The sequence below is a fragment of the Mandrillus leucophaeus genome, unplaced genomic scaffold (assembly GCF_000951045.1).
Source record: "Mandrillus leucophaeus isolate KB7577 unplaced genomic scaffold, Mleu.le_1.0 Scaffold285, whole genome shotgun sequence".
Lineage (NCBI taxonomy): Eukaryota > Metazoa > Chordata > Mammalia > Primates > Cercopithecidae > Mandrillus > Mandrillus leucophaeus.
In genome coordinates, this window is record NW_012102976.1 from 1,353,574 (window position 1) to 1,371,436 (window position 17,863).

Consider the following 17,863-nt stretch of genomic DNA (forward strand, 5'->3'; position numbering starts at 1 on the left):
TCAGGACTGTAATCCCAGCACTTTGGGAGGCTGAGGTGGGAGGATCTCTTGAGCCCAGGAGGTCAGGACCAGCCTGGGCAACATAGTGAGACCTCCATCTCTATGAAAAAATTTAAAAAAGTTAACTGGGCAAGGTGATATGCACCTGTAGTCCTAGCCACTCGGGGGGATGAGGTGAGAGAATCACTTGAGTCCAGGAGATCAAGGCTACAGTGAGCCATGATTGTGCCACTGCACTCCAGCCTAGGTGACAAAGTGAGACCCTGTCTCAAAAAAAAAAGGGGGGGGGATGGTTGAACATGTACAGACTTTTTATTGTTGTCATTATTCCCTAAACAATACAGTATAACAACTATTCACATAGCATTCACATTGTATTAGGTATTATAAGTATGATTTAAAGTATACAGGAAGTGGGAGGTCGAGGCTGTGGTGAGCAGTGTCGCACCACTACTCCAGCCTGGTCAACAGAGTGAGACCCTGTCTCAAAAAAAAAAAAAAAAAAGGATACAAGAAGGAGGATGTGTATAGGTTATATGCAAATACATCAGGGACTTGAGCATCTGTGGATTTTCTATCTGCAGGGGGTCCTGGAACCAATCCCCCATGGATACTGAGGGTTACTGTTCTCTCTCTACATGTGCTTCCTCACTTGTAAGGTGGAAAAGAATCCCGTATTCCGCAGAAAGTTAAACATGACGTTGGTGGTATGCCTAGTTCCTGGCCTAGCACATAGGACACCAAAGACAAGCTATACTTGAGACAGCCTGAGGGCACCCCAGAAAACCAGACGGACAGGATAAGGCTCTTGACTGTCGCCCACTTGTCAAGGCCACCAGCAGGGAGGGAGGGAACAGAGGCATCAGAGTGAGGCCTGGTAAGGACCTGGGCTCAGGAGTTGGCTAGCCCAGCTCAGCCTGGTTCAGCCCTTGCCTCCTGGGACCACAGGTTACCTGTTACTCACCCTAAGCTTCAGTTGCTTAACTGTGACACAGGGATGACAGGAGAGCCCTGTCTTGCAGGGAGCATGAAGGCAAGTGAGCTTGCAGGACTCTTTCCCCACTCCTCCACGTCCTCCTCTCCCTTCCTAACTTCCAGCGTCTCTCCATGCTTCTTACCTTTGCCAGTGGCTTGGGGAAATCACCACCTCTAGGAAGAGTTAAAACTGAAATGATACATAGGGCCCCTCCTATATATCTCCTTTTAAGGGCCCTACTCCTTTCTCTAGAGAAACGTTTTTCTGTGACCCTCAAAAGACCTCATACTTTATTTCCTCCTGGGGATTGTCACTGTAGCTCTGGAGCATCCAAAGAGTCCATTTGAAAAAGGAAAGTGGGCCAAAGAGAGCTGCTCGGAGGGGACCAGGCATCTTACAGTGTTAACTGTTTTCTGCAAGAAATTGTCCTCCAAACTCCACACACACACACACGCGCGCGCGCACACACACACACACACACACACACACACACACCCCCACCCTGAGGTTCAGCAGGGATCAGTGGAAAACAACTTAGAGGAAGTACAGCTGTTCCCTCTGAGGAGCGCTCACTGGGGAAGCCAGGCCTAGGAAGAGGGGGTGTTCCTGGGCGGTGGCCTGCAGCCTTCCTTTCACTGAGGCATCCGAGCCCAAGGAGCTGCAGTCTCCCCTTGGGAATATGACATAACCATAGGAGGAAAGGGCCTTGAAAAAACAGACTGGTGTCCACATGTCCTTCGGCACAGGAAGCCCTGTCCCATCCTGTATGTGGGAACTCCAAGATCTGCCAACGCTCTGGCATCACCCCGTCTCCAGCCAGACAAATACCCCAAAGCCAGTGATCTGATAGGATGTGTTTATATTTACACGGTACATTTTAAAGCAATGGCTACATTGGTCATACATATTAGAAACCATAAAAAAAAGTTAAGAACTAAAATGTACATCATACACTTGTATATATATTTTTTACACAGAGGTAAAAAGGCTTATTATAAAAAAATCAATACAACAGGGTTTTTAGTATACAGGTGAAGAATGAATTCTGCTTCAGGCACTTTAATTTGTTAATGTGAGCAAATAGCTTGGGGGGGCGGGGAGGCTTCTGGACAGAAAATCTTTTGGTTAATGTTTTGTTACCACAGATACAAAAATAAAATCTGAATAATTTCTCTCAAATGATTGACGTCAGTATGGCAAAGCTGACTGGGAAAATACTACACACTGTCCAGCTGCAGTGTGGCAATTAGAGAGACGTATTTACATAAATGTCCCCATGGCTGTCTTTGTGCCCTTAACCGATGCCTTCGCAAACCAAAAAGTATACGTGGAGTAAGATTTGCTAGCATAACTCTTAAAAGGGTGGAAAAGGACAAGGGGTGAAAGGAGAGAAACAGGTAACAACTAAATAGAGGTGACAAACAAAAAACTGCCGGGATATGTGCGTTCTTATTGAAATAAATAGGGGCACTCGAACTGAGGTCTAAGGAAACGAACATTAGTGTTGTGCTTTGTAGAGAAGAGACCCTAGAGAAAGACCCCAAGGAGGTGCCTCTGGGTCGAGGGCAGGTGGTCTCTCAACAGCACTGGAGGCTGGCTGAAGGTTTTCTAGATGTTCTCCAGGCATGGATGAGGTTCTCTTTTCTTCCATCAATCCAGATGGACAGCTCTCTGCTCCTTTTCCAAACTGGAAAGCCTAAACCAGTTACTCCAACGAATGAAGACGTCTACTAACAGACTCATAAGCACACTGGGTATTTACACCGGTAATCTACTAAAGAAACGTGATGAGCTTGCGGACGAGCTGGAAACAGCCCCAGGAAGGTGAGCACAGCTAGCACTTGCCCAGTATGATTGACAGACTGGAAAAAAGTCCCTTTCCTTGAAGACTGGTGTCCTGTGTGCAATAAAGGAGTGGGGAAAGGAAGTGGGGAGCAGGCCACGTCTTCGGATGGCCGTTACCACAGAAAGATAGTGGCAGGAAGAACAGCCGGCGTCCACAAGCCCGTCCCCGGTGGTCTCCACGAGGTTCTGATTGTACTATGCTAGGTATAGGTAACCACTCTTCACTTTTCTTCTTTCTTCAATAAGAAGATTTGGCTAATCCTTGCGACATATTAGAAAAATACTCTTTTCCAGCTATTAGAAGCCTCCTCAGAAGCCTCCTCCGTGGCAAGGCGACAGGCAGAACCAGTTGGCTGACCTAACCACCTGTGCACCTAAAGTGGCGAGTCTGGGTTTGGAGTTGCAGGAGAAAGACACTTAGGCATTGGAAGGGTTTTTACATATGGCCTTGTTTTTTCCCCAAGTATAAATGAGGAATTTGGTGATGTGAAATCGAGTCCAAAAGGAAAACTAAAAACATAAACCCATGAAGAAAATGCAACCCACCACTCTTCATGACATTTAAAAATCCCCTCTCCCCATTAATATAAAATAGCCAGGGGTTGGGGGGAAGCTCCCTATGGTTTTATTCACCATAACCTTCGTGTTTCTCAATTGGAACTTGTTCGTGGGAACACTGGTTTGTGTTTGAGGAAACTATTTGGTTTGCAAAACAACAAGCAAAATTTCTTACTTCACTAGTATCCTATTCTAATATTGCTAAATTTTTAGAAGTGGTGGCAACACAATTTAAAAAATGGTCTACTTTAGGGGTAATGGGGAGGCTCATAGAAACCTGAAATCCCCATTTTAGCCCTGGTCCAAGAGGATGCAATGCAGTTTAAGGAATTTTCCTGATTCTCACAAGTTAATCTGAAGTTAAGGCTCAATTCTCAGTCTATTACGGGTGAGTGTTTTGCATCAGTGAATCATTTCAACAGATTTTGGGGGGGCAGAAAATGATGATGGGCTAAAGATAGAAACTGCAGCTTACATGGGAAATTTGGCTTTAGAAAAGTTAAAGCGATATTGTTTTGTGGTACAAGTTTGTTAACTAGCTCACCTCCTATACATAATAACTGACTGTAGGCTGAGATACTTCTGTTGGGTTTCATCATTCTCACATCCCATTTCCGCAGAACCAGATGCTTGCTAGCGACAGGCAAGGTGAACCAAGAGAAAGAAAGTCTTCGACGCTCTTGGAAAAACCAATTACAAAACCCACCGAAAATCAGCAGTTCCAACTGCAGACTCCTTTGAACTGGAAGAGGCGGGGGAGGAGGAAACAGGAAATCAACACATGGATGAGACAGTTAGCTTGGTTACAGATTGTTAATAGTACAGGAGTCTGTGGCGAAGGTTCCTTCCTCAGAACACTGTGCGAGCGTGTGTGTATGGGTGTGGCTGCTGCAGTGTGGGCGGCGGGGGGAGTGGAGAGTCTACCCGGCAGCGTCCCTGGCTGGAATGGTGCCTCAAGGTACCAGGGAGCTGGGAGGTCTCTTGCCCTCCTCGCTCCTTGGAGTGGAAGGGAGCGGGGGAGAAGTTGAGGGTATGTAAGAGACGAGTTCCCCTGTGGCTGCGGATGGAAGAGGGAGAAGGGAGGGAAACTGAGTCACGCGGCCGCTTTGTGCTTCCCGCCACAGCACCTACACATCACTCCGCAGTGGTAGCAGGCCCGAAGGGGCAGGTAACAGCACATACAGGGGGCCAGGAAAGACAAGGCAATAAGAGCCATCCACCGGAGGCAAAACTTCTCGTCGCTAGTATCGCACGAGCAAGGGTCTGTATAGTCTCCCTCGGGGTCCGACATACAGTGATAGAGCATGCTGTCCGCGCACCACATGCAGCTCACCCGGCGGATGCAAGTTCTCACGGAGTCGGGCGCGTCCTGGCAGTGACCCCTGCGGTTCTCCTCGTGGTTGAACATGTCCCTGCAGTACACGCACCGCGAGCGCTCTCCGTCCTCCTTCCGCCGCCGCGACTTGCCCCGGGACGGCTGCGTCTTGATCACGCTGCCCCCGCGGCCTTTGGGGTCCTCACCGAGGCCAAAGTCTGAGGAGTCCACGTAGGGGTAGTTGTAGTCGTGCTTGGGGACCTCGCCCTTGGCGAAGCGCACGTAGGAGGAGTCCGCGTCCTCCGAGGGGTCCGGGTACTTGCCCCTGACGGGCGCGTGCCGGTAATCCTCGTACCCCGTCATCCAGATCTTCTCCCGGGGGTTGATGCGCACGATCTCCTCGTCGTCGTCCGGGAAGCTCACCTGGCGGTAGGGCCTTGGCATCGGCTGTCCCGTGAGAGAGGAGACATTATTTTACAGCAGTGGCCAAAAACCCAACATACAAAAAACAAAAAAACCCCACCTTCTCCTTCCCTAGTCGTCCAAAATGCACCTTTCTCAAGAACTCCCCCACGGTGCTCCGTGAAGAAACAGACCCCTCCTGAAACTACTGAATATCCTTGTCGCCCAGTCAAAGATGTATTTCAAAGAGTCTCAATCCATTACTGGGCCAGGAAATCAATTTCGTGGGTTGAGACCAGCAGTATTTTCCCTTTCTGGTGACGCACTGCCATATAGGCAGGGAGTGTGCATATGGCAGGGGCACAGTGTGATGCGTTCTCAGGAGCATGGCACACTCAGATCAAGAGGCAGAATCGGACCTGTGCCCCAGAGTATCTTCCGCCTCCCTCAGGGCCCTCCTAGCCCCAGTGTGAGGGCTACACTGACTTCTAAAGGCTTGCAGTACTTTTGCCTATTTTTGTACAGTATGTTCTCTTGTGTAAGGCTGGCTTTTTGAAAATTGAAATAGAATAAGGACACTGGAGTGCCATACATGTTATAAGGTTAAGTCCTGTTTTACGAAACTTCATTATCCATATGTGCACAGTATGTCCACAAAGGATCACAACAGGAGATGCATTTCTCCCTGTGGGTCTCTCCTTCAAGAGACAGGGGACACTAGGAAACACAAGGCTCACTCTGTCATCTGGTTGGGAAGATAAGATGCAGACAGGAGAAGGATAGAGTGAAGGCTCCGGAAACTGTCTGAAGTTCCACTCCTGCCAGGATGTCACAAATAGTGAGAGGCCAGACCAAGAGTCACACCCTCTAGAAACCCGCAAATCTAAACTGCATTCTCCCTCAGGGTGGAAGAGGCTTTTCTCTGCAGTTAGTTCTGCTACAGGCTGCAACCCTGCCTTGTCCACAGCAGCAGACAATGAATAAATATTTATTAAGTACATGCACATAACCCGGGCTCACCCAGGGCCTCTCAGTGGAGGCAGAGAACTGAGACTTCTTGCTTTTGAAGTACTTTGGGCAGGAAGGTTTTTCAGGGGCTGAGGAACGTGGCTCTGGAGTGGCCCACTGCAGTCAAATGCTGACATTTTCTAGCTGGTACCTAAGACTCAGGTTCCCTTTCTGTCAAACTGCATAGGATTGTTTTGAGAATGAAGAGAAATAATCTACACAGGGTGTCAGCTCACAGCCTTGCTCACAGGATGAACGTGATACCTGTCGCCATCACAGTCATTATCATATTGTTATAGACCTGATCATGTGCTTATTAGATTTACCCATCACTTCCTGCCAGAGGGCAGCAGGGCCATGTCCCACACAGTTTGCCTTAATTCCTGTCAAATTCTTGGTATCAGAGTTGCCTAGATTTTTGAAACTCATGATTCAGAAGGATTTCAAAACAAATCTCAGAAACTGACACAGGCTTTATTAATTCTTTACTTTGGACAGTAAGGAAAGTAAAAAAGTTAATTTCCATCTACTGATACCATAATGTGATTTTTATTTATTTATTTATTTTTTTGAGATGGAGTCTCGCTCTGTTGCCCAGGCTGGAATGCAGGGGCGCGATCTCGGCTCACTGCCAGCTTTGCCTCCTGGGTTCATTCTCCTCCCTCAGCCTCCTGAGTAGCTGGGACTACAGGAACCTGTCGTCATGCCCAGCTAATTTTTTGTATTTTTAGTAGACATGAGGTTTCACCGCATTAGCCAGGATGATCTCGATCTCCTGACCTCGTGATCCACCTGCCTCAGACTCCCAAAGGGCTGGGATTACAGGCGTGAGCCACTGTGCCCGGCCAATAACGTATTTTAAATAGGACATTTTAATCCCAAAATACTAGGAAGCACAATCTAAAATAATTTTTTTAAAAAGAGTCAAATCTAGTTTCATGTTAAAAACAAAACAAAACAACTAACTGCCGTTTTTTCTCATTTAAAAGCAGCCTAGTGGCCACAGCACCCCACACAGGCACCAGTCCATGCCCCATGATTTGGGAACTTGCTCTGCAAAGCAGCCACTTGGTAAATATTTGTTGAACTACTGAATTCTGAGCTCCAACTACATCTGCCTGAGCAAGACTGGGCCTGTAGCCTGTAAGGCTGGGGGTCGAGCCAAGTCTGCAGCATTCCTTAGTCCTGATTGTGGCTCTGGGCTTCCACACAAGCCGGGAGGCCCTTTGGACAGAGGAATGCAGGAGGCAGTGTAGCCCCCTGGGTGAGAACAGGCTTGGATTTGAATCTCATTCCATCAGATACTCCACCTCTCTAAGCCTCAGCTTCCTCATCTATAACCTGGGGCGGCTAATGACTTGCCTTGTGGGGCAGTTTCTGAGGATTAAACCACATAAAGCATATAAAGGGTTTGGCAAGGTGTCTGGCACACAGAAAACACTGGATGAGGCTGAGGTGCCACCACCAATGCCACTTTCAGTATGAAGTGGGGGTAAAAGCAGGAGAGCAGGAGAGGCCTGTGGTCATGGAATTTGGCTGAATAGGAGGGGAAAGAGGCCATTCCAGAATCAGAGGCACCACCCTGATGCCCTCAGAGGAACAGGGCTCTGCTCACCTGATCGAGGTGATAGTGGTCCGTGGGGTATGAGTCGTGGAGGTGGCCCAGGGTATAAATCCTCCGGTGCTCACAGGATGTGGGAGAGGAGATTGTCCGAGTAGGTTGCTCTCTCTTCTGAGAGGAATTAGAAGAACTGTCTGTAGCTGTCTGTGTAGAGGGAGGTAACCAAGAGTCAATTTAAAAACAACAAAAACCCCACGTACCAAACCCTAACATGCACTATTCAAATATTACCTATTCCCCCGTTGTGACATCTTGCTGGTCTTCCCAAAATATTGAGCTTGTCTTGGCTACAACAGGAGGACCCCTGAATGGCTAGATTGTCTAAACACAATGTGGCTGGTTCAACAGGCAGAGAAGCCCAGCCACCAGACCCTGGAAAGGTGGCTTTTCCTTAAATGTGGGAATAGTGACCAGATGCAGGGGAAAGGCTGGATATACCAGGCGCCCCAAAGGTGTGTTCTAGTTTGATCAAGAGTGGTTACCCTGGCCAGGTGTGGTGGCTCAGGCCTATAATGCCAGCACTTTGGGAGGCCGAGGCAGGCAGATCACCTGAGGTAAGGAGTTCAAGATCAGCCTGGCCAATATGGCAAAACCCTGTCTCTACTAGAAATACAAAAATTAGCCAGGCATGGTGGCAGGCGCCTATAATCCCAGCTACTTGGGAGGCTAAGGCAGGAGAATTGTTTGAACCCAGAAAGCAGAGGCTGCAGTGAGTCCAGATTGAGTCACTGTACTCCAGCTTGGGTGACAGAGCAAGATTCCATCTCAAACAAAAGAAAACAAAACAAAACAACAATAGCAACAACAACAAAAAACGAAACATAAACAAAAGAATGGTTATCCCATTTGTGGCCCTGGCTGTGAGGTATTATGGCAAGCTGGGAAGATGCACAGAGGCAAAAATGAAACCCACATGTTTATACTGGGGGGAAATCTCCACCTGGGAGAGTCTCAGAGGTAAGGATACCTCTGAGATATCTTGAGTACTTGATTTCCAGGAATAAATTTTGTATCTTTGGGGTTGGGAGCAAGACTTGGACGTCACTTTAAACTGGAAGTGAGATGGATGACTGCATAGAAGAACAAAGGCCACCTCTGTGAAGGGTGAGTACAGAGCTGTTTTGCCCACTAGAGATGTCAACTTAAGACTGGAGTCTCCGTAACCATGTCTTCGGAAGATGATTAACTATCAGTGCGCACTGTACAAGCAGATCCCACAGGCCCCCAGTATACCACCTGATATGGTTTGGCTGTGTCCCCACCCAAAACTCATCATGAATTTGTGGGAGGGACCTGCTGGGAGGTAACTGAATCATTGGGCAAGTCTTTCCCGTGCTGTCCTCCTGACAATGAATAAGTCTCAGATCTGATGGTTTTAAAAAGAGACGTTCCCCTGCACAAGCTCTTTTTCTGCCTGCCGCCATCCGCGTAAGATGTGACTTGCTCCTCCTTGCCTTCTGCCATGATTGTGAGGCTTCCCCAGCCATGTGGAACTGTAAGTCCAATTAAACTTCTTTTGTAAATTGCCTACTCTCCAGTATGTCTTTATCAGCAGCCAGAAAATAGACTAATACTCTCACCTGAGACACAACCGAGCAGGCCAGGTGACCCCAGGTGGTGGTCATACTCCACAACCCTCTGGGCCCAGGAGCTATCCAGGGGCCTTGTTAGATGCAGCTGGCAACCATCTTTAAAACCAGGGCCCCTAGAATTGCTACCCTTCCTTCTGCGTGCTTAGAGTGACATATCCCTCTACCCTCCACAATTCCCCAACTAAACAGATGAAAAGAAAAGGTTTTTCCTGATATCTAGATGTTCTCTTTCTGGCAAAGCTACAGGAACTTTCCCTTGGTTATTGTTTTTTACTTGTATATTCCCCTCATCTCATTTGCATATATATATTTTTAAATTAATTAATTTATGTATTTGAGACAGGATCTTGCTTTGTCACCCAAGCTGGAGTGCCGTGGCACGAACACAGCTCAAGTGATCCTCCTGCTTCAGCCTCCTGAGTAGCCGGGACAATAGGTGTGCACCACCACCCCTGGCTAATTTTTGTATTTTTTGTAGAGATGGGGGTCTTGCCAAGTTGCCCAGGCTGGTCTTGAACTCCTGGGTTCAAGTGATCCTCCTGCTTTGGCCTTCCAATGTGCTGGGATTACTGCCATGAGCTACCATACCTGGACTTGTCTATCATTTTACATGCTTTTGTTAGCTATCATAAATCATTTTAGGGACAAGGTCAAAACAAATAGACTTATAAAAGTTCTTTTTATCCTCCTCCCATTTATAAAGTAATACATACTCAGAAAAATAGCACAAGAATTTAGGAAAAACACACCTATATTTCCATTATGCAACATAAGCACTGTTAGTTTTTAAACCTTGGTCCACACGTGCAGCATCTCTCTGGGGACCCAACCCTCCTGGACTTTTCTCTACTTGGGTTTGGTCTATGCCATGCATGGCTGATGCCTGTTTCTGATCCCCCAAGCCATGGTGACTAATTTCAATATGAACACACAGTGCTCTCTGAAGCAATATAGAGAGATTTTTGACAGAGAGGTCAGAAAAGCAGCTGTCTCCATTTCTGTAATCAAGATCTAAGGGTCCTATAAGCCTTGAATCCTGGCACTGGTGTGGGGAAAGGACTTGTCTGAGGATGAGAGCAAGAGAAGCCACCCTTAGACCCTTTGAGCTGCTGGATCCAGCCAAGCCTGAATCCTGATCCACTCTAGGATGTCCCAGTGATGAAAACCAATTCTCTTGTAACTTAAGCCAGAATACACTGGGTTTGTCACTTGGGTGCACTTTCCCTTCACTTTAGATTCCTTCCTGTGGCAGCAGTCCCACAGGCACCACACTCCTGGCTTCTCTCTAGCCCTTACTCCTCCCCAGCGTCCCTCCTCTTCCTCGCAAACAGCTCTTCTTGGTGTTGTATGTGTGAGTGCTAATGGTGTGCCAGGCCCTGAGCTACATGTGGACACGGTTCCTCAGCACAGCCAGCAGGTCACGGGTAAAATATCATCTCCACGTCACACACTGGCACTAAGGGACTCTGAGAGATGGGGAATCCAGGCCATGGCAGCACAGAATCACTGGCAGAGCTAGGACTGAAATGCAGCCTCCCTGACCACAAAGCCCAGGGAGATTTCTAATAGGCCCCACACACTGCTGCCTCTCACACCCAGGTAAGTCCACTTCCAACTCCTACGCTGAGAGGTATTTTGTTGAGATTAACACAAAACACAACTTCTCCAAGTTACAAGGTACACCCTGCTGTATACAAACCCAGGAGATGAGGAGATGATGTCTCACAGTACAAAGGTTACTACAGATGTCAATAAATACCTCTGAAATGAGTAATCAGGGCCCTTCAGGGTGATTCAAGTCTCAAGAGTTAAATTCTTATCCAACAGTCACGTTACAGTCATCTATTAGGTTAGACGTTACCCTTGTATCGAACATTGTAATACGCTCTCAGTACTTAGTTCTCAGAAACCCAGTTAACACATCACGGTCACCACTGTGGTAGTCATCTGTTCACCCTAACCCAGCCTATTTTCTGTGACCCATGTTTGGGTTAATAATGTGTAGAAAGTCCTTCTGAGAAATGAGGCACATCCAGCTTTTCCTAGGACTCATGAGTTGATCAGAAACACTACCTTCCGATACTCCCATCCCACTTCCCCAACCCTCCCTCCCTGTGCAGCCTCTCTCCCTGCACAATCCGTGCAAAGCTCCCTAGACATTTGTCAGAGGATGTGAGACTGAGAAAGGCCTTATCCGATGAGGAATTTCTACAGTGAAGCAAGAAGGCCAGAAGAACTTAGGAGGCACGTCCACAGTCTACGACCTCCTGAGGGCAGAGCTGAGGGTGTGTCCTAGCCCAGCCTGCAGCCTTACAGGCCCAGTTGTTCAGGGCCATCTGAACTCCGGGAATGCTCCACTGGAAGCCAAGGCTTATTTCAGATCGATGCTAACAGACGAACCTTACAAAGCAGCTAGTGTGACCTACAAACAAAAGGAATGTACTACCAGGGCATCTCCAAGAAAGGCAAGGGGAAAACAAATCTTCTTTTACCCTCATGCACCTCTGAACTGGCTCTCCTGTAACTCTGCCCTGGTTTCCTTGGGCTGCAGAAAAGCAGCTCACCCAAGGTATGCACATACCTAATACACAAGCAAGATTCTTAAACATCTCTCTGTTATTTCTGTGCACAAGCTACTGACACCTACCAACCTACCAACCTGAGAGCTGTCACCTTCAATGAAAGAGTTGGCAATCGCATGCTCCCAACTGTATCTACACTCGCCTTGCTCTCCAGTGGGGGGTCTATGAATTGTTAGGGCTTTGAAGAACAAAAGCAGAGGTCCTCTGTGACTACTCTGTGTTCGGGGACTTCAGGCTCCTAGGAGGCGTGACTGCAGCATCCTGAGAGAACAGGTCAGAGTGGGTGTTTAATGTCTCCTGCTGTGGACAGGAGACATTATGTCTCCGGTCTGGCATTGCCATCTGGGCCCAGCTGACACTGGGAGGTCTTGTGCACTATGATGCAGGGAGCACAGCCCTTGCCACCTTCAAATGTATCCTCTAAAAACTCTCTTGCCTCTGGGTTTGACTCTGACTCAATGTCAATGCCTGTTACTAAAAAGATGTCCAGCTGGGTGCAGTCACTCATGCCTATAATCCCAGCGCTTTGGGAGGCTGAGGCAGGAGGATTGCTCAAAGCCAAGAGTTCAAGACTAGCCTGGGCAACAAATCAAGACCCTGTCTAAAAAAAAAAAGATGTCCAATTAAGAAGCGTGCAACCTAATATGAGGCACTAAACAAAAGAAATGCAGGGGAGTATTACAATGCTGAAAACAACAGGGGCTCAGCTCAGGCAGACGACATTTGAATCATTCTCTGCTAATTATAAGATGATTTTGGTCAAGTTAATCTCTAACTCCACTTTTTACATTTGTAAAATGGGGCCAAAATCTTCCTTGGGGTTATGGCAAAAATAAAATAGGATTTAAAATTTCTATTATATATGTTTTTGAGACAGAATCTTGATCTGTCGCCCAGGCTGGAGTGCAGCGGCACAATCTTGACTCACTGCAACCTCCGCCTCCTGGGTTCAAGCAATTCTCATGCCTCAGCCTCCTGAGTGGCTGGGATTACAGGCGTGTGCCATCACGCTTGGCTAAGTTGCTGATTTTTTTAGTAGAGATGGGGTTTCACCCGGTTGCCCAGGCTGGTCTTGAACTCCGGAGCTCAGGCAACCTGCCTGCCTTGGCCTCCTAAAGTGATAAGCCACCACGCCTGGCCTAAAAATTTCTGTTTTAAACTGTGACTGCTGGTATATGAAAGTTACTGATTCTGTGTGTTGATTCTGTATCTGGTTGTTTTGCTTAGCTCCCTTATGAAACTAGATTTTTCTAAGTAAATCATTTTGCTCACAAAAGATAGTTTGGTTTCTTTTCCTATATACATATATTTTTATTTTGAGCCACTCTCGCTCTGTCACCCAGGCTGGAGTGCAGTGGCACCATCTCGGTTCACTGCAAGCTCTGCCTCCCAGGTTCACGCTATTTTCCTGCCTCAGCCTCCCAAGTAGCTAGGACTACGGGCACTCACCACCACACCCGGCTAATATATTGTATTTTTAGTAGAGATGGGATTTCACCTTGTTAGCCAGGATGGTCTCGAACTCCTGACCTCATGATCTACCTGCCTTGGCCTCCCAAAGTGCTAGGATTATAGGCATGAGCCACTGTGCCTGGCCTCCTTTTCAATATTTATACCATCTTCTTATCTCATTGCATCTTTTGCCAGAGCTTCCAACATGACATAGAAAAACAGAGGTGACAGTGCCCTGCTTGTCTTGAACCTGACTTTGATAGAACCACTTCTAATGAATTTCTATTAGATACAATATTTCTAGGTAATTGGAGTGATTATAAAGTTCCAAAAGTTTCCTTCTATTCTAGATTGCTAAGGATTTTCACCAGATATTAGATGTTATTAGATGATTTTTCTGTCCACTGAGATGATTACACAATCTTTTGTCTTTATTTTATCAATATGTAAATTAAACAGCTTTTCCAACATAACCTTTCTTTGCATTCCTCAGATATATTCTACTGGTCTTTCATTAAATTTGTCTTACTAATATGTGATGTGATGTGATTTATTTATTTTTTGAGACAGAGTCTCGCTGTCGCCCAGGCTGTAGTGCAGTGGCGCAATTTTGGCTCGCTGCAAACTCCGCCTCCCGGGTTCAAGTGATTCTTGTGCCTCAGCCTCCTGCGTAGCTGGGACCACAGACACGTGCCACCACACCTGGCTAATTTTTTATATTTTTAGTAGAGACAAGGTTTCGCCATGTTGGCCAGGCTGGTCTCCAACTCCTGACCTCAGGTGATCCGCCCACCTCGGCCTCCCAAAGTGCTGGGATTACAGACATGAGCCACTGCACCTGGCCCACTGTCAAATTTTTCTATGGTTACTATAAAAACCCACATACTTTGAGTAGCAAATAACAAACTCTGTGTGACCTGGTTTCTAAAGCCCTCTAACAGGGCAGTGAGCTGAGACCAGCCTTTGATGAGGAAGAACCCAGAAAGGAGAGAGTAAGAAAAGAGAAGGGAAGGGTGTGAAAGCAGGTGTCAGAGGGTACAGAAATGAAAGTGGGCACTGCCAACATTTAAAAAAACAAGAAATAGGGACAGGGCTGGCCTGTCCAAATCCTCTATGATAGTAAAAAAAAAAAAAAAAAAAAAAACCATCCCTGGCTGGGTGCAGTGACTCATGCCTGTAATCCCAGCATTTTGGGAGGCCGAGGCGGGCAGACCACGAGGTCAAGAGATCGAGACCATCCTGGCTAACACAGTGAGACTCCGTCTCTACTAAAAATTCAAAAAAATTAGCCAGGCATGGTGGTGGGTGCCTGTAGTCCCAGCTACTCAGGAGGCTGAGGCAGGAGAATGGCGTGAACCTGGGAGGAAGAGGATGCAGTGAGCTGAGACCGTGCCATTGCATTCCAGCCTGGGTGACAGAGCAAGACTCAGACTCAAAAAAAAAAAAAAAAAATCCCATCCCTTCCCAGAAGGGTTTTTGGGTTTGGGCTGGGTGCTTTGTGGGATGTGGGCTCAGACACAGAAAGTGACCACGTTGTTGGGGAGATGCCACGTGGTACGGGCAGAGGCAAGGCCAGGTGGGCAGTCCTCATACACCAATGGGCGTGGGCCTCAGAGCACTGGTCAGGGTCAGGTGGTTCCTCAGAGGGGTGTGCCTGAGATGGGTCACAGCGTTCTAGATTGGTAGACCAGAGGAAGAAAAGGGGGCTCAAGTTTATCAGTGAACATCTGATCAACATCTTCAAAAAAGAACAGGCTTCCAGTGGCCGGATTCTACAGACACAGGCTGTACTTATTTTGAGAATTCAGATATTTCCTGTAACTCTATAGAGTTTGACAACAAATGACAGCAACTCCATGGAGCTTCAAAACTTGAGACAGAATTTTAAAAAAATAATAATTGACCTTAATGTTACGATGGCTTGACAATAAATCAAAATCTGAGTGCAAAAGACACTGGGCTGAAGGTGCCTGGGCTAATAAACTGGCAGTTTCCCCAAGGTCAATGCTGCCTGGTTTGGGTGGGAATTGGTCTGAATGGAGAAAGCAGACTAACAGGGCAACACCTCAGGTTAAAGCTGAGCCAGCTCCTTCCTGCTGTATGAGCCTTTTTTGTACAATATGATCTCTTGTTCTTGGAAGCTTGGCTATTCTTCCCTTTCTTATGGAGGGACCTTGAGTTTACTGGGAAATTCATAAAGAAGCAAGTGCAGTGGCTCACACGCCCTGGGTCCAAGAATGAGCCTTCTTCAAGTAGAAGGCCACCTCTCGGACCAAGGGAAGCTCAAGGAGGGAGGGAAGGAACCACCAGGCCAGACCAGCTGAGGAGACAGGTTGCTTAAATTGTCCATTCTGGGATGGAATCCTGGCTGCTGACCAAGGGCTTCTGGGGGGCACTTTCTGTGTCTTCAGGATGAGCCGGACAGATTTCAACGTTCACATTTCGCAGGTCTTTTCAGTACTATGTGCATCCCCTCAAGTCCCCTGGGTTTTCCTGCTAAACCTTTGCTTTCCAAGAGCAGGTAGGGGCAGAGGACAAGGAGGCAGCAGTTGGCAAAAAGTGCTATGGGAAAGAAAAGGTGTGCCTGGGCTGTTTTCTCAAGGACACTTGGGATTATTATCAAGGGGCACCTGGTTCACAGCCTTCTCAAGTAGGATGCTCCCATCCAGTACATGGGTGAGACTATTAGAGGGCTGGCAATGTGTAATTTCTTCCTGCTTCTTAGGGATGGAGATAAAAGGGACAAACCCCTCCTCTAGAGAGGCAAGGAAACAAGTACAGCCACTTCATCATCCTCATGTTTCCAGGAACACAAGGGCTGACTGCAGAAATCACAATGTGCAAAGAGCCAAGCCTTCTCTGACCAGCCCGTCTGGGAGATCAATGGGCCTACATGTTTTGAATAGGGCCATAGAAAACAATGTTAAGAAATGGCTTAAGGAGCTAGAACACATCATCCAGGAATCACGTAGCACTGCTAAGCAAAAACAGCACTATACAGAGAGATTCGAAAACCTCAACTTCAGGCCAGGCCAGGAACCTTGGACAAATTGTTTAACTTTTGGGGGCCTCAGTTTTCTCATGTGTAAAATGAGGGGGTTGCACTAGATGATTTCCAAGGTCTGTTTGAGCCCTAACAATTTCATGTGCAATGCTTCTCACCTGCTCCTAAGAACATTACAGGTTAGAGGAGTTTGACTAAGCCCGTTGCTTAGTTGACTCAAGAACCACGGGATTAGGACGGGTGCACTGGCTCATGCCTGTAATCCCAGCACTTTGGGAGGCCAAGGGAGGGGTGGATCACCTGAGATCAGGAGTTCAAGATCAGCCTGGTCAACATGGTGAAACCGCATCTTTGTAAAATACAAAGTATTTTGTATACAAAATACAAAATATCTTTGTAAAAATACAAAAATTAGCTGGGTGTGGTGGCGGGCACCTGTAATCCCAGCTACTCAGAAGGCTGAGACAGGTAAATCACTTGAACCCGGGAGGCAGAGGTTACACTGAACTGAAATCATGCCACTGCACTCCAGCCTGGGTGACAGAGCAAGACTGTCTCAAAAAAAAAAAAAAAAATCCCTTTTGCAAGGGATTCTCATTTTATATATAAGTATTTACAACTCCCCCTGCCCCATATATATATATATGAATATTCATATATTCATATATATGAATTCATATATATTCATATATATGAATATATATATATATATTCATTCCTTTCTTAATTTCAGCCTGAGAGTGTCTCAGAAGACTACTGGCTCAGACTGCATAAGCTGCAAGATTTTCCCCGCAGGTCTACTAGGGCTGAGAAACCTGCAATCAGTCCTTTCTCCTTTGGCAAACAGGAAGTCATCTGCCATTTTGTCAACAGGTCTTTGGGAACAGGTAGCTCCAGCTCATCTGTCCTGAGGGCCTGCATTGGTTCCAGGTGTCCTCTTTCAAAGAGGCAGCAGATCAGGAAGTAGGCCAGACTTGTATTCTTTCACAATCCCAGCTAGCAGGCGGTTTGAGGCAGCTGCTGTCAGGGCTTTGGGGAGAGATGACTCTGACCCCGTTCTAGACTCTAGGACATCATCCTCTCTCTAGGACCTAGAGGATTCTTTCATTGTGAAATTAACAACAACAAAAACCAACCAACCAGCCAACGAACAAAAAGAAATGGGGTCTCACTATAGCCCTGGCTGGTCTCAAACTCCTAGGCTCAAGTGATCTTCCTGCCTCGGCCTCCCAAAGTGTTGGGATTATGGGTGTGAGCCACCACGCCAGGTCAACAAAAACAATTTTTTAGAAGTTTTGTTTCTTAAAATTTTTTTTTTGAGTTAGGGTCTTGCTCTAATGCCCAGGCTGGAGTACAGAGGTACAATCACAGCTCACTGCAGCCTTGACCTCTCAGGCTCAAGAGATCCTCCCACCTCAGTCTCCTAAGTAGCTGGGACCACAGGAGTACATCACCAGGCCTGGCTAATTTTTTTGAAAAAATTTTATGTGGAGACAGGACAGGGTCTC

General features: G+C 47.1%; 1 protein-coding gene across 2 annotated transcripts in view; it reads right to left on the reverse strand.

The window, feature by feature from the left end:
• Window positions 1-1,818: 1,818 nt before the first annotated feature.
• SPRED2 (sprouty-related, EVH1 domain containing 2) overlaps window positions 1,819-17,863 on the reverse strand; it is a 69,925-nt gene continuing 53,880 nt past the window's right edge. For both annotated transcript variants that reach the window (XM_011985509.1, XM_011985511.1), the window contains exons 5-6: window positions 7,720-7,869; window positions 1,819-5,141 (exon numbers count right to left, since the gene is read on the reverse strand). In XM_011985509.1, coding sequence (XP_011840899.1) covers window positions 4,473-5,141; window positions 7,720-7,869 — 819 coding nt within the window. In that variant the 3' untranslated portion in view covers window positions 1,819-4,472. The remainder of the gene's footprint in view (window positions 5,142-7,719; window positions 7,870-17,863) is intronic.